The sequence below is a fragment of the Lissotriton vulgaris genome, chromosome 6 (genome assembly GCF_964263255.1).
Source record: "Lissotriton vulgaris chromosome 6, aLisVul1.2, whole genome shotgun sequence".
Lineage (NCBI taxonomy): Eukaryota > Metazoa > Chordata > Amphibia > Caudata > Salamandridae > Lissotriton > Lissotriton vulgaris.
This window is the reverse complement of record NC_141694.1, coordinates 427,755,672-427,781,996: the sequence shown is the minus strand read 5'-3', so window position 1 is coordinate 427,781,996 and position 26,325 is coordinate 427,755,672. Positions and strand designations below refer to the sequence as shown.

The window sequence follows — 26,325 nt, the reverse complement described above, 5'->3', positions numbered from 1 at the left end:
AAAAACTATCTGCAGTATCCCATGTCTCCTGCAGGGCAATAACTTCATATCCACGGACCATACCCACCCAATCCTCGTTTGTTACCTTACTTTTGATACCTGCCACATTCCAGCTGACGAGTTTACATACCATGGCCTCCCCGCTCGCCATATCCTGTTGTGAGGGGCCGCCCAGGAGCTAGTGGTCAATCGACAGCCTCCATACCCTCCAAGCCCTCCTGATCTGATAGGGGTGCAAAGCGGTTACTGGTGACTATCCCGCTGGCTGATGGTACAACACCCACCCCTTGGACAGGCAATGACAGCGATATGGATTCTGAACTTTGAACATGGCTTTGGGAGGAACCCGTGGTGGTGCCCGCAGCGGTACCCGCCCTTGGACGTGAAATCAGGGTTGAACTCGTGGTGCAATGACGGTGTCCAGCATAGACTCTCTTCAAGGGAGGATAAAAGAACCCCAGTGGTACAGGTCTCACATGATCTTTAACAGTTATGGCAGAACCGTCCCAGAAAAGTTTATCTGCCACGTTGGGCCTGTTGAAATTTATTACCACACAGTCCCCCTTAGTGATTTTGGGTTTTTTCCCAACCAACGCCACCCTCCTCGTGAAAAAAGCGAGTCTGAGGGGTCCTCCCCACTAGAAGAATCAGCACACCAAGTTTTTGCTTTATTTAGAAGATTAGTGGTGGATTCAAATTCGCCCTCTTTAAGCGGTGGCACTCCTATAAACACTGCCACCAAGGGGGCAGCAGCCGGGGGTAAACTTAGGTTGAACTTGCTTGGTAGTAGTTTCCTGTTTGGGGACAAGGCTGATAGCAATCGTGGGGGGGCAATAGATGTAAAACCCGCCTGGCTTGCAGGTGTGACGACTTGGGGGCACTGCCCTCTGAGCGCTATGCCCTCTCCCACCTGGGGCGGGACTGTGGAGCTGAGACTTGCCCCTCCTGACACACCAAGATCTTGGGCCGACGTACCCCTCTTAAGCAGCTCCATGGACGGAGGGTGGGAGGTAATGAATTTGTCCAACTGAGCACATTTCTTAAGGAGATCGGACAGGCATGAGTTCAATGTATCAACAATGTCTTTTGCGATCCCTACTAACAATGGCTCAATTCTGGCAACAAAAAGAGCCTCCAGTTGGTCCCCAAGGGGCTCGGATGGTTTAATGGCTGTGCCCGCCACTTTGGGTTTTTTCCCTCTAACCCCCTTTAACGGTTGGGCTGCTTGTTGCCGAGGCTGCGATGGCTCGACAGGAGTGCTGGGCTTGGTTGCTGTTGTGACCAGGGAGGCGGGATTAGTTTTGATAATTACCACGGGATCCAGAGGTATAGGGGGAGCCACTGTCATTGTACCCACTGAACTGATAGAATGCAACTCGGGAGTGGGAGACTCCACTACCACAGGCAGTGTCAGACCCAGTTCTTGTTCAGCGCTAGCAATTTCTTTAGTAAGGGTCCCCACTGCAGTTGAAAGATATGACAATATGGACTTAGAGTGGCTGGGCATTTTTGCGTTTTTTCCCTCATCTTCACAAGTCGGTGTTTTCTTGCGCTTACCCATTGCTCGTGGATGATATGATGTTAAGGGGGTGGCCCCGCCCCGCCTCCTTCTGCCTCCTTCTGCCTCGGACTGCCAAAGACTGCCCTGCCCTTGTCCCGGGCTTCTCCCTTCCAGGTCCCGCGCGCGACTCGCGGGGCGAGTGGGGGACGTGAGCTATGAAGCACCTCCGTCGCGCTGTTGATGCGTGAGGTGTGCGCCGGGCCCGGGGCTGCTGGGTAATGTAGTTCCCGGGTGGGAACTACCGCCGTTTCCCTCACGGCTCTCCTGGTCTGTGAGGCCGTCCACCTCACGGCGCTGGACTCTGTGTTGCTGCGTGCTGCCCCTGCCACGGGCTGGCAAGGCGAGTTGGCTTTCAGTGTCACTCTACCAGTTTTATATGAAATAAGAGCTAGTCTGTTCATCAGAGCGCTTACATAGCACCAGTTACGTTACCTGAGGACACACATTCATTTTTGTTAGGCATAGGGAGGTAAGTGATTTTCCCAGAATCACAGGATGTTTGGCGTCGTTACAGAGACTCGAACCCATATCCCCAGTCCCAAGGTCGAGCGCCCTCCACTTAGCCACGGATATAGGTATCCTGAGATCCATATCAAAAAAGCATAATGAAAACCACATGCTAATGATCCGAGAGGCTACGAAGACTAACACTTGCTGTGAAGATATTAACTAGGAGCAATAGACATTATACTTAGAATAAACAACCTCCAAGTGAGTGCTTTGCAGGTGTCCAAAGTGCAGTTAACGGTTTAAAATCGTTTAGCAGACCGAGTCCTTTGGTCCAAGCGCCTGTCACGCCAACCGTCAATGGGGTGATTGAATTGTATATCAAGTTTACTGCTGGCATTTTGGCCAGATTTTAACTGCTACAAAGTGGCCTTCATATAAAGTCAAAGCTCTTGAGTACTGCACTATGGGCACATCAGATTAGTGTAGGCAGGAGCCAGGCGCCCAACACCCATTGGGCTCATGGGGCTTCAGCCCCCCCCTCCCCATCGTATGTGTCAGCCCAGGGGGAGACAGCTTTGCGGGCTGGCGAGCATCAAATTGCAGCCACACCGAGTACTTAACAGGTCTTTCAAAGACCATTTAATTGTAAATGAGGCTTTTGTTGTGTATTCACCCCTTCTTACTGCCACTCTGTCCGTGGTTGGAAGAATTAGTCCCCCCCGAAATATTTTCCAGCCCCGCCCCTGAAATGTGTCTATAGTTGCCCGCCTGGCAGGAGCAAAATTAACTCAGCTTAATGAGAACGCTCACCACAGGTGTGGAGCAGAGTGTAACAGCGTACACAAAAACCACAAAAAACACCCCCATTGTCTGGCTACAGCAGACTGCACGTTTAAGCTTTGATTTAGTATGCAGGTAATCACCTGCTCCGATATGGATTCTTAACGGCGTGCTTTAAACTAATACGGTATGACTAATGGCACTGGCTGGATTGTCGAGTCGCATTCCCCTAATTGCGGCCGGCCGGCAGAAGTCATCCCGTCGCATCGCACGACACACCAACATGTGGGTCGCGACACAGTAACGTGTCGCGCCACACAGTTTGGAAAGCTGTGCTATAACACCGCACCAAAAACAAAACACTTCAACACTTTAAATTAAATGAACTTCCATAATTAACATAATTAATAATCAATCAAAAATATTATTAATAAAAAAACGAATAAACATTAATTGACTTCACACACTTTAAACCATGCAGGTGAAATAATGAGTGGGCGTGGTTCAGACGGCCCCCGGCCATCCTCCTTGACATCAGATGGCCCGGGGCTGTCCGACGCATCGAACGGGTTAACACTGTAATATCCACAACACACACCTAAATTAAACTAAAAAATGATAAAACACAACTGAAATTTATTGTTTAAATTAAAAACTATTACTATTAAAAACTAATATTAAAATTATTAAAATGTACTTAATACCCACCTTTTACCCCTTTAAAAGTAAAAACAACACACACAAAAATAAACAATTACCCGAAATAAATATCAAATAGTTAACATTATTTATTAATTAATTAAACACAACTTACTTCCCACCCTTTACTCCTATAAACACTACAACACATACCTAAAATGTATTACACAATTACCATATTACAATTTTAAATAATTTAATTAATATCAATTAACAAAAAAATAATAATAAAAAATAAATTACTTAACACCCTTTACCCCTATGAACACCAAAACACACACCTAAAATTAGATACACAATTACCATCATTAATGAACAATTAATGATTTATTATTAATTATAAACCAATAATTCGTCAATTAAAATACATTACTTCCTACCCTTTACACCTATAAACACCACAAAACACACCTAAAATTAATTACACAATTTCCATATTTAATTGCCAACTAATTATTTGAAATCAATTAACAACTAATTATTAATGAATAATACATGTCTTTACTCATTTAAAACTATACCATTTGAAATAAACAAATAGTAATAAATAGAGAATAATCAATTCATTTAATAAAATTAAATTACTTCCCACCCTATTCCCTTATAAACCCGCAACCTGCTACGGAACTAAAAATGCAAAATTCTAATAAAAAATAATAATAACTACTAAAAATGTAACACATATATTAAAAATACATACAATTCTTATACAAAAAACATACATCACATCCATATAAAATATATATTTGCAAACGATATTGAGCACTTTGATATTTTTAAATCGATATCACTTACCTTAAGTCGATATTCTTGACCATGTTATTCTTGCTGTCGATATTTCGGACCACGATATTTATTACTCAATATTTGTTCAACTTGATATTTTTTACTTGATATTCTGTCTGCACACCAAGGCGTGTATGGGGATTTAACCAACATTTATCAGACAGATAAAACTGCTGTATGGGCAGCTGTTGGCAAGGGCAAGAGCCAATGCTAAGGTATCCTGCAAGTTCATTATGCAAAAGGGAACACGGTAGGGCTGTCCACTCTCCCCGATATTCTTCCACCTTGCACAGGAGCTGTTAGCGGCGTAGGTTCCTCAGAACCCATTAATATGGGGAATACCAATTTGGGAAGAGTGGGATGAGCAGATCTCCCGGTAAGCTGATGATATTCTTTCATACGTTCAGCGTCCGAGGCAGTTCATTGATAGAATCTTGCAAATCTTTCACATATTTGAGGACTACTCAGGCAATCACATCAATTAGGGTAAATCCTTACTTTTTCTGTTGGCTGGGGGGATTCCTAACCTGACGTCACGGTGTGAGGTTCTTTTGGAATTGGAGGGGTTTACATAGTTAAGGATCAATATAGCGAAGGATCCCAAGAAGATCTATGAGAGAAATGTGTTGACCCAACTAGACAGATTTAAAAGTGACGCAAGGAGGTGGAAGACACTACCCTTAAAGCTAATGGGCTGAACTGCCCTATTTCAAATTATAAAGCTTCCCCACTTACTCTATGTCTGCAGAATTCCCCCTACCCAATCCCGTCATCATTCTTCCGAACTGTGGAGGTGGAATTGCGCTCCCTTATATAGATGAGAGGTGTGGCATGAATAGCCTTGCATAAATTACAAAGGAGCGTCCATGACGGAGGATTGACAAAACCAGACAGAAGGTACTATTACTGGGTCACCCAGCTAATTATGGTGAATGACTGGAAGTTCGGAGACAGGACTGAACTGGCCTGTAGAGTGGACAGAGCTTTTATGAATGCAAGGGGTTGTGTACAATTACTTTATGGTAATAAAAGTGAATACGATTTGCTGATACATACACAAACGGTAATAAAAGTGTGGCATGAGGCGTCAAGTCACTTGGGTTGAGGGGGTACTGACAGAGATGGTACACCTGTGACCAAGTGCACAACTAGAGAAAGTGGGCAGACTGCAGGGCTTTGGCAATATAGAAACTGCTGGGGATTAAAAAATCAATTGACATCTGGGGGAATAACACATTCATAAAGTTTGAGAATCTCCAGGAACGAGGGGGTAGTTAAGATACCTTAGCTGGGCCATGCAATCAGGGAATACATCTGTGAGGGTGAGGAATTGGATGAGGCCTCCCCTTTGTAGGATAGGCTCTTAACAGGCCCCTTGGAGATGAAGAAAATATAACATTAGTGTACAAAACACTGGTGAACAATGCAATAGACCCTCTGGGATCATTGAGAACCGAATGGGTGTGAGATGTTGTCCCGATAGAGGATGAGAATTAGATGGGGCCCTACTGGGACCAAGAGAGGTAGCAATTAGCTCCTGTCTCTGTCTCATTCACCTAAAGGTCTTCCACTGCATATGCTTCTTCAGAAAGTTATTACATTGTTTGGGTAGGGTAGAGTCATCACAGTGCCACAGGGGCTGAGGCCTGAAGGGAACATTTTACCACCCTATATGGGAATGCCCACAGACAGATATACGAAGGTAAAATTGGAAGAAGTATGAGACAGGTGACAGGGGTGGAGATATTCCTGGAGCCGAAGTGGTTCCTGTTGAAGATCCCTGGGGAAGTGGCATGGCCGAGATACACTAGAATCTGGCTGGCATTGGCTGTGATGGTGGACAAACACAACCTGGCCAAATGCTGGGGAGCCCAGGCTTTACCAAGGGTTGAGGACTGGTGGACTAATTTAGACTGGTGTTGGTTAGCAGAGCAAACTATTAAGTATAACAGAGGTTGTCTGAAGAAATGGAAGAAAATCTGGGGGCAGTGGCACACCTATAGTGGATTGTAACAATGACTTGAGACACATTGGGAGGGTAGTGTATTACTGGTTGGAAGCCTGCACCAATAATAGAAAATAAATTGTAAGCTACTTGGCCGGATTATACGTAAAATTACAACATTGCTGATGTACGTCTATTATGTTGTTTGCAATAAAAATATTCTGAAAAAAATGACGGACAGCCTTTCATTCAATGTCAGATCTAGATTGCACTCTATAAAACTCTAACAAAATAAATTTTAAAAAAGGTGAGGAAGTTCAGGACTTATTCTTATTGGCCAATATCTGATGTCCGGGTAATTCAAATATGAACTACAATGAAACGCTTGTTGCCGCATTGTAGTCCTCAAAACTAGTGTACAACTTGTACACAAATATTTGCCCACATTTTGATTTAAGAATCTACCATCAGCCAATACCAAGGCCACCTAGTCTTGATTTCATCTTTTATACTCTTCTTCATAGTCGTTATTTCAATCATGGACGTTAATTTTGATCACTGCTTTGACTATTGTTTCCTAACTTTCTTTTCCTGCTCATTGTTTTCTCTTTAGTTTCGGGTTAAAGTCTGATGAAGAAGATTAGTAACAGTCTTCAATAAGCATTGAAAAGGCATCAGACCTGGCTTTGATGTGCTAATGTACATGAATTGCAAACACAAATAATGTTTATCAATTAATCACTTAGAGCAGAGAATGATCTCTTGGCATCCTCTCCACTATCTTTGTAGTGCAGAGGATATCCTCAGTTGATCCTCTGTATTTAATAAGAAAATGTTTCAGGTGAGAACATGTAAAAGGCTTTTTTTCATAAATGACATGTAAGGCATGAGGTATTTGCCCCAATCTGCCCACTTGGGGGTGTGAGAGGAGTAACCCAAAAAATCAACAGAGAATATATGCAATGTATTATTTGAGGAGGTATCAGCCCTCCTGGGCATGAGACTGTCCTACTCCTGGGAACAAGAGTATTTATGACCCCTCTGGGGGCTGGATAGGTGGTGTTTAACCCCAAAACACACCACTGGGCTGCAGAAATCCTGCCATCAGTAAATGCTTTTGTAACTTTTGAAGGAGCAGCACTTCTGGGCATGGGCCAGTGCTATACCACTACCCCTGGTCACAAGTATCTGCCTCCTGGGGGCATATAAGGGGTCATTACCTATGAGATGGCAGATAAGGGGTGTCTTCCCCAATCTAACCACTTGGAGGGGGGCAGAATGCCCACTAGACACTAGGGAAAAAGGCCTCAAACAAACATAGGGAAACGGAGTTGCCCCTCAAGTCTTCGTGCTGTGCCTAATCCCAGAACAGGCCCAACAGTCTTTTCCCACACCTCATGGGCAGATTTGGGATTTACTACCAATTTTTCAGCACCCGGGGAAGGGGGAAAGACAAATAAACTTAAAGAAAAAAATAACATAAGAAAATAGGATAGCGTATTTCTAGCTGAGGCATTGTACTGTGCCACCATCACAGAAAGGGTCCAACAGTCTTTCGGCCCTGGCAGGGGATTATGGGGGTGGAGGGGGTTTCCACAATTCTGACTTGGGGGACGGGGGGTAAAAATCCCCCTAGACACCAGGAATATATATATATTTACTAGGGGAAAAAAAGAAATGGGTGTCTCTGGTTTTCCCTTCGCAATAGGCATACCCCCCACCTCTAAAGCCCCTACAGTTTTTCCATTTACCTAAGATGCACCTCTTCATTCCCATAGCAAGCAAAAGGAAATGTAGATTCAGGTAAAATCTGAATTTCCTCTTCCTTGCCATGTTGATAGTCTGGACTGCTTTGTTCCGGGCTCAGTTGCCACCCAGTTAAACCTACTAAGCCCAGAACTTTTAGAAAACTAGACATCATTTGGAATCCCAGGTGGTGTGACTTTCATGGATCCCACGAGGAGTTCTTACCCACAATGCCCTGCAATCCTCAAACTTTGGCTAAATCACACATCTTCCTCACATTTCTATGAATCAAAGTTCAGGAATATTTGGGGATCCATGCATTTCTTAACACTCAGTGTTCCCACACTTTTCAGAATAAAAATGGTACCCTGCTTTTTGGCTCATAACAGGGTACACCCTTTTGCTCTCTCACTCATACTTGTACACAATAAGGTAAAATAGAGGTGTGGAGGAAGTTTACAATGTTTATTTAAACTATTGTGCTCTAAGATGCAAAACTGCATCACACCTAGAAAACAAATACAAGTCAGTAATATCATCAGCATGGTTAATAAACCATATACTATGAAAAGCCCTGTCTTGTTATCTGACAGACCTATCTAAACCCTCCCATACTAACAAAGCTAAAGGGTTATAAATTATAGATCTCTGGGTTTAGTGGCAGACCCTGTACCTTAGCATACATAGGTAGATGTTCTACATCTCAGCGGGCGCAGCACTCTTGTCTCTGGACCTACGCGCTGTGAAAGTGTTTTTTCAGAACCCATGTCCTCAGTTATATGACAAGATGTGTGCATTCAAAACAGTAGCTGTATTCTTTGATTATTTCTAGAAGCTAGTGTCTGACCAGAGAGAATAACAAGGGGCAATGTTGTTTGACCTTGCCTAAGCTGTTCAGATTAAATCCAAGGAAAACAATACAATGTGAAAACATGTGGTGGTTTTTCTTGAAAATACAATGTGGAACAGAAGCATGTGTGATATTTAGTAATGCGTGCCAAAAAAAAGTGGCCTACAACTTGCACAATCCGGCTAACATAGGTAAAACGACAATGGACCATACCAGAAACACATGACAATTAAAGAATTCCTTTCTTTTAGAAAACCTTGTGGAATCTACACAAATCACCCTTCCTTGAATTGGTAATGTTGTCTAATTTTCAGAAATGTATACATTTCTATGGTCAACCATGTGTTTCACACCTGCTTTCACCATAAACTGCAACTAGGTTGAAGCTGCATTAAAATAGGAAAATCTATTACCGTTTCGAAAAATCCAAGTTGGAGGAAAAACAAGTGTTTCTCTTACAACTCTGCTTGTTCCTAAAAGCAAGTAAATAGATATCTCTGACGAGAAGCCCTGCTGCTTATTCCTTTTTTGAGGAAAACAATATACTCTTTCCTTCACCTTTTTTTACTCTATCCTGTAAGGGAGTCCACAAACCCTGGAAACCTTTAGATGTGGAAAACAAAGGACACACATTCTGCCAGGATACATTTTGTGGAAAGAAAGTTGGAAAGGCTTAAACACGAAGCACCACAAACATCAAAAGAGGGATAAGCCCTGGAGGGATGGAAAGGGGCAGGGGCGACATTCCCAAACATGAAACAGGGGCTAACTACTAAGGGTGGAAAAGCCTCAGCAGCTAATGGGTTAAAGCCAATCCTATTCACTTTGCAAGAGTAGCAAAAAGGACTGCTTTCTGTATAGAATGTTAATAAGAAGTAAAGAAGTGAACGAGACAAACAGTGCATGCATTGAGTGCACATTTCAAATGTATAATAGACACTTATGCAACCTTATGAAAGTACTTTCTAAAAGGCAGCTAAATGATATATTAAATCGCCAGCAGGATGAGGAGGAAACAGTCATACTCATTTGGGTGAAGTTAAAGCCCATTCTATGTGTAGCTTGAAGAATTGATAGCAATACATTTTGTAAGTAGCTGTCCTGTCAAGTCAGTCCTAAAATTGAGTGCTAGTTTCCTCCACATACAATCAGTGGCACAGATTACGCACTGAGTAGAAGTCTGCATGCATTCGATCTGTGTAGGGACACTTTGCGAGTAGGAATTACAAGTGGGAGTGTTTATGGAATTATACCCGACCATCAGTGTTGTTTACCGTCAGAACCTAGGTTGACAAAAGTAGGTTTTTTGAGATAGTATTCTATCATGAATGAAATATTTATGTAATTTAGTCCATAAGTGAGTGGTTTAACAGTGAACTATTTAGATTTGCTTTCAACTAAACTCTGAACTCTGAACAGACTCGGCTGTCACAGACAAATGATTATTAATGTTTCGATCAAGTTATCATGCATGAAGATGGCCGTTTCTCTGTTTATTTTTAGCAGACGCGTGATTGCCTCTTGTAGTAAAACTTTAGACCACAGAAATGTATAACATATAGGTTAAGAGTAGAAGACGTGCGTCATACTCCTATCCTCATATGTGAGTGGCTTTTTACTTGTAAACTTGAACACTTTTTTTATGTGTCGGTGTGTATTTGTATACATAAGTATACTAATAACAAAAAGAAAAGTAAGGTGTATTCTCTGAAGATTATAATAAAGACATATTTTTTCTGTGTACATGACCGAAAGAGGAACATATTGTGCCATGACTTTTTCAATTATGCAAGCAAAACTAGACGCCATGCCTTTTCGTTTGTATAATAGCGTATTTTGAAAACAAAATCATGCTGAGCACACGGACGCCTCCTTGGTTTCACAAACCTCTTTTGTCTTATCTATCCTTTCTATTTACAAACCGATGGGAACATTACAATACCAGCTCGTGGGCTTCTAGCTGCACTTATGCTTTTACTCTGCAAACATTTCATTATTTGCTCAGACAAAGCTTCCCATTTGCAGCTTTCCTCGTTTGCTGTTTCTTATCAATGCGTGCATTTGTTTGGGGGTGAAAACAGCTTTGTTCCTGCGTGGTATTTGCAGAAGAGCCCATATTACTGGGAGATGGATTCAATAGACATGTTCGAGGGTATATCGAGCGAACGACGACATCAGAAATGGCACTTAAGTGTCAAATGAGCACCTGTTCACGGGCTCTCGTCAGAGTCCTTGTGGCGGCAGAATAAACAGGGATCAAGTCACGCATGGTCGCTATCAACAGATTCACTGAGCACATCGGGCATTTAAAGAAAAATAAATGCCTTATGCCACTTACTCACACTTGGCTACATACATCTAACATGTTCGTCGGGAGCTGACAAACAATATTTTACTTCTCGGTGGCTACAATATGAGATATACGTATATGAATACGAAAAAAGATCAATTTCTTTTCACTTTATGGCCATGTAAGACGGGTAATATATAATAAATGTATAATATCCGATGAGAAGTTTCGGAACTCAAGCCAGATCTACTTACCTGTTTTGCGGTTGCAAACACTGCTGTTGTAAAAATCGTGTAGTGTTTGCAACTGCAACATAGTTTTTCCCTGAATAGGAATCACAGTAAAGTATTTTCTGAGTCCTTGAATGGAATTCCGACTTGTTATTGAATCGCAGTTTGGATTTGGTATGTTGTGGGTGTTCCTAGTAAATTATGATTTGGTAACTGATGTAAACATAGTTTGAGACCAAAATTCCAGTCGCAAAACATTCAAATGTTACTGACTTGCAAGTTGGGATGGTAACATAGTCGCAACAGAAGTAGGTCCCCTTTGGATCCTTTCTCCTTCATCAACAATCGAGAAAGTGATTAGGGAAGTGGTCCAGGGGAACACTGCCGCTTCTCAGAGGAACTTTTAATAAATTGTTTTTAAATAAAAGCTGAGCTGTTTCATTTACGGAAATCAGGCTGATTTCAAAAAGAACTTTCTGTATTTCAAAGCAGTCACATATATGGTGCTCGACTGACCCTTAAAGGCCATCATCCCTGTGATTGTGTCTAATAGGAGTGACTCAAAATTAAAAACCTACCTTTGTCATTTAGAGACACATGGACCACACATTTTAATGGTTGCAAATGCTCAAATTCAGTATTTGCAACCATTAAAATGCTTTTTAAATTCCCTAATCCCAAAGTAAGAGTCTAAAAATGTTTTCCAACTCCTAAAACGAGTTTCTGAATGGATACTGATTTGTCACCTGGAAGGGCATGATGTAGGTGTCCATTCAAAATACTGAATATGTACACCATATACTGTTATTTTAAAAACAAAATCTGATTACAAGTCATTGAAATTTTATAGACACTTGAGATGGCAATTAATGAATGAAAGGATTTCTAAAGTGCACAGCTACTGCAAGAGTGTCCCGGCGCAAGGGAAATGGCCAAGGAGGGTATAGACCAACCTACATTATGAACAGATGAGCTTTCAGTTGCTTGCAAAATATTTTTCTTCTCTGGACTACATCTGAGAGGCTACATCTGAGAGGAAGAAGGGAGCTCATTCCAGTTCTTGACTGCTAGAACTGAGCAAGCTGAGATGCCAATTTTTTCCATTTAGTGAAGGATAGAGCTGGCAACTACGCAGACTGTGAATGCAGAGGGTTTTTTGTGTGCAGCATTTGACATTTCTTTTGGACAGGTATTTGGCACCAGTATTATAGAAAGCTGAATGTGCCCCAATTAGCAGTTTAAACATAATCCTTTTTTAACCAGTAGCCAAAGCAATTGGTTACGTTAGTGGGAGATGGAGGCATGCTTGGGAATTTTAAACAAAAGGCGAACTGCCATGTTATGTGTCTTTTGCATTATTTGGATTAGGTAGTCCAAGGCCCCTAGGTACATAATGCTTGTGTAGTTCAGTGTGGAGAGGATTACTATTATTTTACGGGTTCCGAGGCAGGAGGTTAAGAAATGTTCTCAACATACTCAGTATCTAACATGAGGTTTTAACCACTGCTGAGATCTGGAATATGATGAATAAGTGAGTGTCTATGAGCACCCCTCAAACCCATCCGTGCTCATGACGGCTCCACACAGTCATGAGTCACGGGCGGCATGTGCTCATGATGACGTTAAGCCGTCATGCCGCTGCCGCTCCGCCCACGCGGCCTAATTCCCCGCCTCTGCAGGCGAATTAATGAGTGGGTGGGGTCATGATTGCACCACGCTGTCATGAGCACACGCCGCCCGCCGCCCGTCATGAGCACCAAAGCGCCATACCCACCCCCTAGCCATCCCGCGCCACAGCTGAATTTGCAGGTTCAGGGAAGGCATTCATTCTTGCCTACCACTGTGGGCAGGGGGGGGGCGGTGATTTGCAACTTGTCAGCCATGCCCCTGACCAACTGGGCAAGGGGTTGGCACCGGACAACAGGACCTACCTTTTCTCTGGGTTCCATTGACCCAAGTTGGTCTTAAGCCATCCCGATACAGCTTCTATGCAGGCTGCACATTTTTACCTAGATTTCAACGTATTGTCATGGGTCAGCAGTAGGTGGGTGTCATCAGCATAGGAAACCACATGGATGCCGAATTATTCAATTAGGTATGCCAGTTGCGTCATGTAAATCTTAAAGAGTATAGGGGTCAGGGCTGAGCTCTGAGGGAATCCCAATTGAGAATCTTTGCCTCAGAATAAAACGGCCTCAGCCACACAGCCTTTTCTCGTGCTCCAAATATGAACTCAACCTGGCTAGACTAATCCCCTCCACACCAATAGTGGACAGGCAATAAATATAACAAAATCTCATGTGAGAACATGCCAAATGCGACAGAGAGGTCTAATAAATTAGAGCAGCATTTTGGTTGAAATCCAGTTCAGGTTTAAAGGAAACTGTTATTTCCATATGTGTTGTCTGGATGCTGTGGAGAGCCCTGAAGACAGATTGTGTGGGTTAGAGGAGATTGAAGGTGTTCAGGTTGACCAATAGTTGGGTATTTACAATCTTCTCAAAAATCTTGAAGTAACAGGGGTTTCTGGGTCCACATCTGGTTTCTTGATAAGGTGGATGACGTTTGCCCTTTTTCAGGCAGCAGGGATTATTCCAGAAATCAGTAAGGTAATGAAGAGATCTGGGTAGGTTGGGCTTATGCTTTTCCCTATTTGCCCCACAACAGTGCTTCATTTGTTAAAAAACAAGTGCCAGGGATGATCTATTGTGAAATGCTTTTAAGGATATTTTTCTTTTATCCAAATAAAGATGTATTGTTATTTTTAAGTGCCAGGGCCATCATCAGGAGGCCACTTATGCGTGCCCCACACATTTCCCCTGCTATGCTGCCAATGATGGTAATACCACAACTACTATCACACTGCTACATGTGTGACAATTCTGACTATTTCAGGCTCGCAAAGCAAAAAGAATGGCTTGGGCAGCAGATAATAGTAATTTTTAATGTATATTGAGATAATAATTAACTACTATTATGCTAATCTCAAAATTAGCCAGTATTGCGCCACCATGTGGCAGATGTCACAATTTACAAATGCCAATGTTGACAATTACGTACCTGTGCAGAGCACCGGAAACCACTGGTTCAAATTTAGCACTGCCCCACAACCTCCGGAGAAAAAGGATCCTGGGGGAGCCTGATTTGCATTTAAAAAAAACATTATACTTAATTTACTGCTGGGGAATGGAAATGCGACAATTTACCCTGAACTTGGGGGCATTATTAGATGTGGAGCATCACCAGTGAGCTCAATATCCTTCACCTTTAAAAGATTATTCTGTATCTTTAAAATGCTATTTTAGAAAATGTACTCAGCTTTGTACAGAGGGAGGCATTTGTCTCATGAGGGTGCAGAGGCGTTTGTTTCGGCAATGCATTTACAAACAGAAAAGTAGAAAACGTTGTTTATTGAAGAGTAGTCAGAGGTACCAGGGACCTCAACATTTTTTTAAACACAACCTTGTTTCTGTGAAGGAAAACAGGCAGCACTTACATAATATTTTGTTTTACTTAAAAGCAATAATAGGTATGGTGATTGCTGGCCCAGCACGCCACCCACCCTGTGATAGCCTTTCTGTCATAGTGAATCATATTTGGACCTACTGCGTTATAATTCATGATGTATGTTGGAAAGCAACCCACTGCTATTTGACATTTTAAGAACCGACCTATTAGTATAAAGGCCAGTTTTTAAAATTATTTCTGATTGCAAATACCACTGATTGTAAATTCCGACTGATATTTTGAGACCAGTAAATAGTTCATTTGGCATATAATTAGGCAGGTCAGATTGTGAATCACTTCGTTTCGGAATTTTACAAACCTTCCTACTAATGCATCGGTAGGTTTGCAAAATTCTATTCTGGTCACAAAAGTACTGGTCACAAATTGTGAGCAATATTTGCAAACAAGATAATTATACACCTTGCCCTCTGTTGTGCACAGTGAATTTCTAGATTACGGGCTGTAGAAAGGGGAACTGCAGAATCAGAAAATACAGGGGAAGTGTCACTAGAGATCCGAGAACAGTACAGAGAGGAAAGCAATGTATTCATGCAACTTTTCACTTTAACATCGACATACGAGTCTAAAACATTTATGAACAAAACCGAATTCCGACATGACATTTTTTCACTGCATTTACTTAAGAAAATTGAAATAAAATACAACCGGTCAGTAAGGAGCTTTCCATCTATTATTTGTGTTATTCTCATCATAGTGCCTGCGTTTGACTATACTCTTGTAACTTAGATTGGTTGTTGATGAGAAATATCAGATGCCCATGATTCTCAATCGTTTTCATTTACTTATGTTTTGCGGATATAATAGGTAAAATAACTGAACCAAAGTTAAATATTAAAACATAAATAGCATTATTTCAAACATGTTGCAGGGCAATCCCTTAAAATGGTAAGTTGCCTCTTTGATATAGTGATCCTAAACAAACGGTGCATGCTCCGTTTACCTGCAAGGCAGTGAGGCTTCATGTTACCCTGAGAGCTGGTGTCAGTAGCTGCTTCTTCTATGTCGTGTTTTCAGGTAGAGCGCAGATGCTTTATGACTGCAGATGTCCATAGCACTGTCAGAGCTGTGCAGTAACAGCTGCCTAAATTTTGTAACCATGAGAATGGCCAATCAGGTACTGATGTCCCTGGCTACCTAGTTACCTAATCAGACTACACTTTTAAAGCACATACACACTCGGTCACACACCACTGCCTGACTGGACTATGCTGAGTCAGATGTTATAAGAGAAGCTTCGGCTCAAATGTACTCTAGCGCCTCTCTGTAAGTGGCAAAAGACGAGTCAACTAAAGCACAATCACATCTGAGAATAATTCAGCCCCAATCTGACTCCATTTCCACAGATGTGGACAGTTGCCGCGTTTATTATGCTGTTTTAACAGCACAGTATAGAAATACACGCTGCAAATATACTATTCATGAACACAGTTGGCATATAGTTGGGTGCAAGACAATAACGTCAAAACTATTACCAATGGTTTCCACAAAATCCATGTGAACTTTTTCTGAAAAGAAAACTAGCACCTTCTCGCACATGTACCAATGACCTGGGTTATAGTGATAACTTTTATTTACATTTTTTTTAAACGGTGGTACAAAACGTTATACAAATCAAGGCATTATTCCCACTAGATATCCCTCTACTCTCCTTTCGAAAATTTAGCTGAGCTCAGGAGGCACTGGCTGGGTGCATGAAACAACAAAAAAATACTTTGAAGAAGAGGTTAGGGGCTTGGCCAAGGATACATAGCATGGTCGTTTCAAAGATGGCTGCTTTCTAAGCTCTCTCCACCACACTGAGCACATATTTCCGAAACAATACCTTACATAGACCAGCCTCTATACAACAGACTCTAGAGCAGAGACTGAAGGATGTAGTAGAGCTGCGGAAAAGAGACAAGACAGCAGCCGTGCAGTCTTTTCAGCAACAGTAATGCACAGCCTACCATCGGAATATGTTACTGACCTCACCTTAAGGGCACCATAGGCACACTGACCAGACTGAGTGAAAGAGACTGTCGTAATGCGTTGAGTTTGAGCAGCCAATAGTGTTTGCCATTACTGAGGTGTGCCACCTCGGTGTATCCTGCCTGAACGTGCAAGAACCGGAGCAGAAACAAGATGGGATCTTTAGCAGCGAAGGGCTCACAACATATGCATCAGGAGTATATTCAGCGTATCTATCTCAGATGGACCACACTCTAAGACAGCGCTGAGGAAGAGCAGTAACAATCTTGAATGGGAAATTTTTAATACTATTTTGGCATTGTGTGTAGCTGGCCATGTTGGCCTCACATTAACAAATAAATACCCTCTAAGGAAAAAAGAATCTTTGAATGGACAATGCCTCTGTCCTTGTAGTATTGTCTACTTTCTTATACATCACGTATTCCTTTTCCCACTCTTTTACTCCTCATGTTGACACCAACAGGATTGCATTTTGATATAGGGAGCAAGCCTACAAGACATATTCTATGCTCACTACTGCCACACTCTGCCCTCCAAGATTAATATGCAAGACTGATCCAGCTTTCTTCATACTCTTGTGTAATAATATCCATGGCAATAGTATTAGACCATGGTATCAATAGGATACAATTGTTCCTCCCACAGATGTTCTGCCCTACACACCATCATGAGGGCATAAACGAATGCATCAAGTGCTTTTCTCAGAGACACTGTTTGACAAGGCTAAATAGGCTAATACTGCCTCAGCGGCAATAGCTTCCTCAAATAGCAACCTAGACTCTTTCTTATCAGAGCTCAAAGCAATTAACCTTTCCATGGACACAACCCAGCATGCTATTGCAGAACCTAAAGGGATAAAATCAACATTTAGGGACCTTGTCGCCTTTAAATGATGATTAAGTGATCATACAACGATGATTAACAACACTAAACAAAAACACCTTTAAAAATACCCTAACTGTAGGTCCTTAAGGTGGGATATACAAGAACAATGGACTTAGAAACCCTGGCAGGTGTTCAAATATCTGAATATCTGCAGAACATGAGCAGGATGAAGGGAAAGATATGATTGCACTCCATGCCAGGTTTATCCTAGATATCCTGTATCTAAAAATGTACACCATCAAAAAAACAGGAGCTTAGAGGTTTATCAGATAGAATCTACCTCCAGTACAAGTTTTTATAACCAATGAGATTATATCAATTGTTTAGTTTTCTATAAATATATGGTGATATACAATTTCGGTGAGTGTTTCTGATCCTAGTGTTGACAAGGAAAAGCACTATGTGTTTTTAAAATACCCCTCACACACTAAGAATCCCATAGTGTCATGCTTCATCATAGTGGTCGTCCCATCCCTCTAAGGGGCAAGGCGTGCTTCGACCTACGAAATACGTGGAAGCACTTATTGTTGTGAAATTAGGCTATGTGTGATGTGAAAGATTTGAGTGGTAGGGAGTGTGGAGATATGTGAAAGATTAAGGTGTTAAAAATTCCCTGGCTAGTAGAAAAAAAACAAAGAATTCACTTCTCTAGCTGAGAATATTAAAAAGGGGATTATGGTAGGGGTATATACTATGCCCTACTCGGTCAACATGTTTCGTAAGCAGTCTCCACTGCTTTACTCATCAGGACCTATTTTGATCCCTACTACACTCGAAAAAATGCATACATTTATATGTCATATGCCTATTTTCCTAAAACAGACTTGCAAAAATCGGCTAGTCTGTTTCTTCTGGGGCTTGATTGGGCCCATCAGAAAAAATGACCAAATTGGTCTCTAAAAAAGAAGGGAAAAGAAACAAAGGCCCCCATTAGGATGGCGGGCGAATCTGCCCGCCATCCCTGCCGTAATGACCCCTGGACTGCTGGACACTTATAGTAGCCTTTGATAGAAAAGGTTACTGTAGGACACATAAGATTCCACTCATATGTCCTTTCCCTTCGTATATTGCACCCTGCCTCCTGGGGTAAGGAGGCGTTACTTAGGGCTGACTGACATATATTAAAGGTAGCACTTTGACCCTGCAAAACATGTTGAGGGGAAAGTCAGGTGTGAGCAGTTTGCACTGCTCCTGCAGTCTGCATTGGCACACCTGCTATCAGGAGTTTACTTGGGTCACTCAGGGTGGCACAGACAGTGCTTCATGCCCTGCTGACCCTTTTAACACCCATGCCCTGGGTACTACTGTTACACTGGATCCATATACTAGGGACTTCTAAGGGAATTGAAGTCCTTGCTAATTGGGGTTACCAATACACAAATATCACTTTTAGGGCGAAAGCACTGGCACTGGGGCCTGGTCAGCCTGCTCCAGTGCACTTTTAGAGTCATAACAAGGGCACTTTACCACATGAAAAGATAGAAATCAATTAGTAATACTTCAGGTGGGAATACTGAAAATGTCCACTACCTAATTTCTAGGCTTATACTTGTCTGAAGATGGTTGTTCGAAAGGCAAGACAATATTTTTCTTGCAAACCTGACATTACCCACATTAATGGCTGATTACCAGCGCTTTCTGGATCACAACATAACAGTAGATGTAACTACAAACACCGTTAAACTGCCCCAGAGAAGATGTCTTCTGTGTTGAACTCTACAGTATCATGGTTGTGTCAGTGGACAATCTTTTGTGTATCATCTGCAAAGATGTGTAAATGAGTAGTGAGCTCTACAAAGAATTCAATAGATCAATCATGTCCTTAATCCTGAAGCCTTCAAAAGACTCACGTTGCTGTACTAAATACAGACATATTTCATCCATAAAGTGAGGCATCAAATTCCTGGTGAAGATACCAGTGTACACAACACACTCAGAAACCCTGAGGTCTAAACAAGCAATCAAGGACAGAATCCACACATCCAGAGACTATCTCTTAAACTCCTTGGGGGGAGTCCATTTATTAGGACAAAATCCCTCACCCACCATTGGTGACATGCTTCATCATTGGGATTCTCCTCATGATGGGAAATCCTAGCCCCGCCACGGGCTATAACCCCCTCTCTGAGAGGGAGAAGCTTAGGGATGTTTCATTCCAATTTTAGGATATACTAAATCCTGCAATGAGAAGAGTTATAACAGGTTGGGTAGAGGGTGCAGAGCAAAATAATACAAACTGTGAGGAGAGTAGTGGTTAAAACTATCTAACAAGTATGAAATGTAACTTTGTTTATGCCGGCGTAGACTGCGTTTCCATAGTCCAGTCTGCTGGTGATGAGTGTGTGGGTGACTGTCTTCCTTGACTCGGGGGGGGGGATCCATTTGAACGTCTTGCAGAGGATGCAGAGGGTGTTGAAGCAGCTGGAGGTGACAGCGCTGACCTGTCGGTTCATGGTGAGGGAAGAGTCGAGTAGGATGCTGAGGTTTCTGGCATAGTCCTAGGGGTGACAGTTGGCTGCTGAGGGCGGTGGGCCACCAGGTGTTGTCCTATGCTGAGGGGGTGGTTCCGAGGACGAAAACATCTGTCTTCTTAGAGTTAGGGAGGGAGAAAGAGATGAGTGCTGTTCTTTTAAGACAATGACAGGGGACAGTGTGTCCTTTTCTTGATGCCCTCACACACCCTGAATGATGTCATGCTTCATCATGGGGCAGTGCTCTTAGTTGGGCCAGTGCTGCAATGCCCTACGGGTCCCCCGAAAGGTCACTTTGTTGAAGATCTTTTGAATGATCTAGCCACATGGAAGTGTGCCGGTCTGAATTAAAGTAGTGCAAAGTGCAGTATTAAATGATGGCTTGAGAAAAGGACACATTGTCCCCTGTCATTGTCTTAAAAGAACATCACTCATCACTTTCTCCCCTACTCCTCCCTAGGAACTGTGACTGCCCTCAGCAACAATACTACTTTTCAGGAGCATAAGTCACTGTACCTTGATCCAGCCCCTTGTCCCCCCCATTTCTTGTTATAATTCAAATGTATAAATGAAATGAAAGCCAAAAATGGCTCATCTTGGGCGGTGTGGCTAGCAGCCAACGATGGCGGCAGCAGCTTAGGGAGGCTCCCACAGTAAGGCGGCATCCCACATAAATCTGTCAACATTATCCGATAAATTTACTACTCTGTCGGGGCGGACTGGGTCTAGTGACCGTGCGGCACCCAGCGCAGCAGTTTCGAGGCAGCGGCGGCCCGGCAGTCGGCGTAACAGCAAGGTGAGAGGAGGGGCCTTCTGCCCTCCTCGACGCAGCGGAGTGGTGGGCAGATTGCACCCGAGCGGAAGTGGAGTATCGGCGGGCGTCACTAGCCGGAAGTGTCGGTCTTCCGACCGAATCGTCGTAACAGACCCGAAAAGCCTCCACAGAATAAAGACGGACTGGCGGATGGGCAATGTAGCGGGCGCTGCCACGAGAAGCGAGCGCACAACACTACGGAGGACGCCGCGGCTCGGGGGCGGAACCGCCATCTTGAGCAGCGGACCTGTTCCGAAGGCAGCAACTCCGAGAGATAAGCGCAAGACCCCCATGCAGGTACGCCTGAGGTGACGCGACCGGGAGAAAGACACCGGGGTGTGAGGGACGATCCGTGATCTCCGCAGGCATCCGGGGAGTACCATCAGCGGGGCGCGGTGAATACAGGGCTGGTGACCCGCGAGGGATTATCACCCCCCCACCCCCTCCAATTGCTGGAACAGAGGCAGCGTCTGGCAACTTGAAGTTCTAACACAAGGATCTGAGTGGGTGTGCCCCTGGCCTGTAAAACACTGACACACTGGGCAGCATCGGGGGCAGGCACCGTGTACTCTCATTAGACTGGCCTTTAAACTGTGTACCCTCATAGGGTCAGGAGGTTTATTACGCTGCGATTGCTACCCAGGGGCAACGGACAGGGGTGCATAGTGCCTAACACTTGGAAGGGGGCAGAAGAAACACCCCGATTGCCAACAGCTTGCACAGGACCCTGCCCGAACCTGCACCGCCAACAGTGGATGACCCAGAGGACGAGTGCTCACCAGGGGAGTCCTGTAAAATGCAGTACGGAGTGGCTGTATCGATTGCTACGCAAATACCACCCAAGAGACACGAGTGGAATCCCTCCCCAGACCAGGTAGCACGCCCCTGTTGGTGAATAGAACAATCACTGGTTGTACAGCATGGCGAACAGAGGCCCCAGACACAGCTCCACACAGGCCAAACTCGACAAATTCGCCTATGAAAAATGGTCTCCCCCCCCAAGAGCAAAGTAAGCCCGCGGGAGAAATGACGGACGCCGAAGGGGCAAAGAAAGCTACATTGGACGATGTTCTGGTGGCATTGGCTCAGGTGCAGGAGACAGTGGGGGCGACGGCGACTGAAGTCACCCTGATACACGCAGACCTCCAGAAGATGAATGAGAGAGTTAAACAAGTTGAAGTGGTGACCAAATCCCTGGTCGAGGATGTATCGGAACTACAAATCGAAATGGGTAAACTGCAAGCGGACAACAAAATACTTACAGAAAAGCTGGACGATCAGGAAGGGCGCTCACGGAGGAACAACGTCCGAATTTTAGGTGTACCGGAGTCTGAAACTACGGGAGCGATGGACCTTTATGTGGAGGATATGATCAAAAATCAGCTCCAGCCCAAAGGCCTCTCACATTTCTTTTCTGTGGAAAGGGCCCACAGTGTGCCAGGGGGGAAGCCGAAGACAGGAGGACCACCGAGGCCAATACTAGCGAGACTCTTTAACTTCAGAGACCGGGACACCATTTTACAAGCGTCTAGAGTGGCTCCAGCCATCCAGATTGTGAACTCCAGGGTGTCATTTTTCCCAGACTACACGGCGGAGGTCTCGCGGAGAAGGAGAACTTTTCTTGAGGTAAAAAAAACATTAAGAGAAAAAGAATTGACCTACTCGATGCTCTTCCCAGCCCGGCTCCGAGTAGTAGCTAATAAAAAGGTCAGGTTCTTCGACTCCCCCGATGCCGCCAGGGATTGGCTTGAGGGTTGGCGCACTACGGACCAGCCACGGAGAACTCATGGATCGAATCACGGGCACAGAGAAGACAGCCGGACAGGGTCGCAAACATCAGGCAGAGGGGGAGCGGGAAGATCCCCAACTCATGAACTCATGGAGGCTGACGGAGAAGAATGACCCGGAATAGAAGGGACATGATTGGTCGCTGTCTCTTGTTAATGGAACTAATGGTTTACAGTTGCAGGTGGACGCTGGCCTGGTTAGCCCCGGTTGTGAGCAGGGGTGCCGCCTGCTCAGGGAAACGCTCTCCCCCTTACACGCAAGTACTCTGGTTTTGGGATGGGTTCAGCACTCTGCTCAGTTGGGGAGGCGGGCAGTTGGAAGTCCGTTAAGCAGGGGGGCAGGGAGGGGGGGTGAGGGGGGGATTGTTTTGGCGTTGTTCGGAATACACATGTATGGTCGAGGAATAATGTTGTGCATTCGGGCGTTTAACAAAAGTTTGGTATATACAAAAAAGGTCTAGCTCTTCTATGAGGAATCTATGCAGTCTACTGAACAGGTGTGGAGCTGTCCCCGACCTGTACATGCACCCGGCTCCTTGTGTATAGGCCCCCTGGGCCTCTCGGCCAATTTTGTGAAGAGCTTGTGAGCTGTGCTATTAACCTCCCCAACTTCACTATGCTTGGAGACTTTAATATACACCTAGATGAAGGAGACACCCATGCTTGCCAAAGTCTGATTACAGCTTTAGAGGTGATCGAACTTAAGCAAATTATTCAAGGCCCTACACATATAGCAGGTCATACTCTTGACCATTGTTACACTAATATGAACGCACTGAAGTTTGAAAACTCCACAATGGTTCCTTGGTCGGATCACACCCTCCTGTCCTTTTCCCTGACCCATCATAAGCAACCAGTACAGGCCAATTTTTCCAAAAAAATGAGTAGGGTCTGGTCCAAACTGCCTGTGGACAAATGGATAGCTGAACTTAGGAAAACCAAGCCCGAGCATAGTAATGACCCAATAGAAGCAAATGCGCGTTTCAATCATTGGCTAGAGGAATCTCTTGAGTCGACCTTGCCTAAAACTGAACTCTCTCATCGGAAAGGGGCGAATAAAAAAACTTGGTACACCCCTGAATTGAGAGCCCTTAAACAGATATGTAAACATAAGGAGAGAAGGTGGAGGAAAGATTACTGTGAAGATAGCAAAAATGTTTACAGATTAGCCTTACGCAATTATAAGCAGGCTATAAAAGTTACCCAGTCCAACTATTATCAGGAAAAAATTTCTTCAGCTGCTAGTTCCTCCAGGGAAATCTTTAAAATGTTTAAATCTTTAGTTACCCCCCCACTCCCGTTATTGATTCAACTCTGGCCTACCCGCGCTGTAGGGACTTAGCAAATTTCTTTGCCGCTAAGGTAGCAAATATCTACGCATCCTTTCAGGTGACTGCCATAGGTCCACCCTCCCCCCTGGCACAAGACCTACCTATGCTTAAAGAATTCTCTCCGCTAGACGGCGCTAAGGCCCAAGTGCTTCTGGGGAATCTGAAATCTGGATCACCAAGTGATGTAGCTCCACCAACCATCCTTAACCTTGTCTCAGGCACAGTGGCTCCTGTGATACAGGATGTGATTAATACATCCTTGGCCGCTGGAGTAGTTCCACCTATGTGGAAACAGGCAAGAGTAAGAGCTTTACTAAAAACGCCCAACCTCAACCCTGATGATTGTGCCAACTATCGTCCCATCTCCTTGTTGCCAACTGTTAGCAAGATTGCCGAAAAACACGTAAATTCCCTTCTATCCACTTTCATTGAAGATAATAACTTGCTACATTACACCCAGACTGGGTTCAGATGCAAACAGGGCACTGAACCTCCCTTGTTGCAGTAGTTGAGGAAACAAGGAAGATTTTGGACGAAGGGAAATGTGCGGCCATACTACTATTAGACCTCAGTGCGGCCTTTGATACCGGTAATCATACGATTCTTACTCAGAGATTGAGTAATGTAGGTATCACTGGGACCGCACTGAGTTGGCTTTGTTCCTTCCTGTCCAATCGGACCTTCACTGTGTTTGAGGACGATATCGTCTCTCCACCAATACAGCTTCAATGCGGCCTTCCCCAGGGGTCATCCCTCAGCCCTACTCTATTTAATATCTACATGAGACCTTTGGCTGAGGTGGTGCTACCATGGGGAGTACAATTGGTAACCTATGCTGATGATACTCAGCTTATCATCACCCTGTCCGGGCAGGAGTCGTCTCATAACAACCTATTCTCCTGTCTTAGCAAAGTCCATGAGTGGATGAATGATTCTTTTTTGAAGCTGAATGGAGCTAAAACAGAGGTCATGATGCTAGGACATAAACCACCTACCTCTGTGGATGTGTGGTGGCCGGACTCTTTGGGGCAGCCTCCGATCCCTAAAGGGCAAATTAAAAGCCTAGGAGTTTGGCTGGACCCAGCCCTTAACTTTCAGGTCCAAGCTCGGAATGTAGCAGGGACTGGATATGCCCTCATGAGAGCACTCAGAAAAATTTTAGGGCTACTTCCCTTTAAGGCCAGAAGGATCCTAGTACAATCCCTGATCTTATCACGCTTAGACTATTCCAACGCAGTCTATCTAGGGGCCCCTAAAGGGACAATCAAGATCCTACAGACCATCCAAAATTGTGCTGCCCGAATGCTATTAGACATCCCACGCAGAACCTCTGCCAAACCAGCACTGAAGCAACTGCACTGGTTACCTGTACAACAACGAATCGAATTCAAGGCAATGACTATTGTTCATAAAGCCCTGTCTAGTTCTGGACCAGACATCCTTCTACCTTTGTTCCGTCCTTATCAAACATGTAGAACCCTAAGATCCAGTAATAAGAACCTACTGGTAATCCCCAGGATTAGGAGAACTCGCACCGGGGGCAGGCGTTTTTCTTTACAGGCTGCAAAACTTTGGAACAATCTTCCGGACGCTATTTGCTTGGAGGAGAACCACCTCAGGTTTAGAAAAATGTTGAAAACCTTTTTGTTCTGCTAAAATTAATGGAGATGAATGGACCACTTAAGCGCTGGGATGCCTCAGGGTAACCATGCGCTATAGAAATGCGTAATCATTCATTCATTCATTCAGATAACATTCATGATATGAATCATGTTAGACACACCAATGACCTCATAACTGCAAATGGCAGACGACCCAACACTCAGCACGGAAGGGGTTGACCCAAATTCGCGGGGCTTGTCCCTACGAATACTGACTTGGAATGTGAGAGGGCTGGGAGATAAGGTAAAACGGGGACTGGTGCTGACCGCACTGAAACGGCAGAAACCCACTATAGCACTACTACAAGAGACGCATTTAACGGGGGGCATCCAAGGCCATAGATAGGAGAGGGTACAAGATGATAATCCATTCGGAATTTACGTCGGGGTCTAGGGGGACTGGCATCCTAATTCAGAAATCCTCAAAGTTCATTCCACTGCAGACTAAGATTGACGATCAGGGGTGCTTCGCTGCCCTGCAAGGACAGTGGGAGGGTAGGCTCCTTAACTTGGTTTCTGTATACATTCCCCCAGCGCTCCACT

General features: G+C 44.0%; 1 protein-coding gene across 3 annotated transcripts in view; it reads right to left on the bottom strand.

Annotated features, from left to right (window-relative positions):
- The window catches only part of GFRAL (GDNF family receptor alpha like), a 772,441-nt gene extending 756,517 nt beyond the window's left edge, over positions 1–15,924 (bottom strand). The window contains exon 1 of one of the 3 annotated variants that reach the window (XM_086926442.1): positions 15,806–15,924. In XM_086926442.1, the coding sequence (XP_086782568.1) occupies positions 15,806–15,827 (22 nt within the window). In that variant the 5' untranslated portion in view covers positions 15,828–15,924. The remainder of the gene's footprint in view (positions 1–15,805) is intronic. The other 2 variants (XM_086926445.1, XM_086926444.1) reach the window with 2 other exon arrangements.
- Between the last annotated feature and the right edge of the window lie 10,401 nt (positions 15,925–26,325).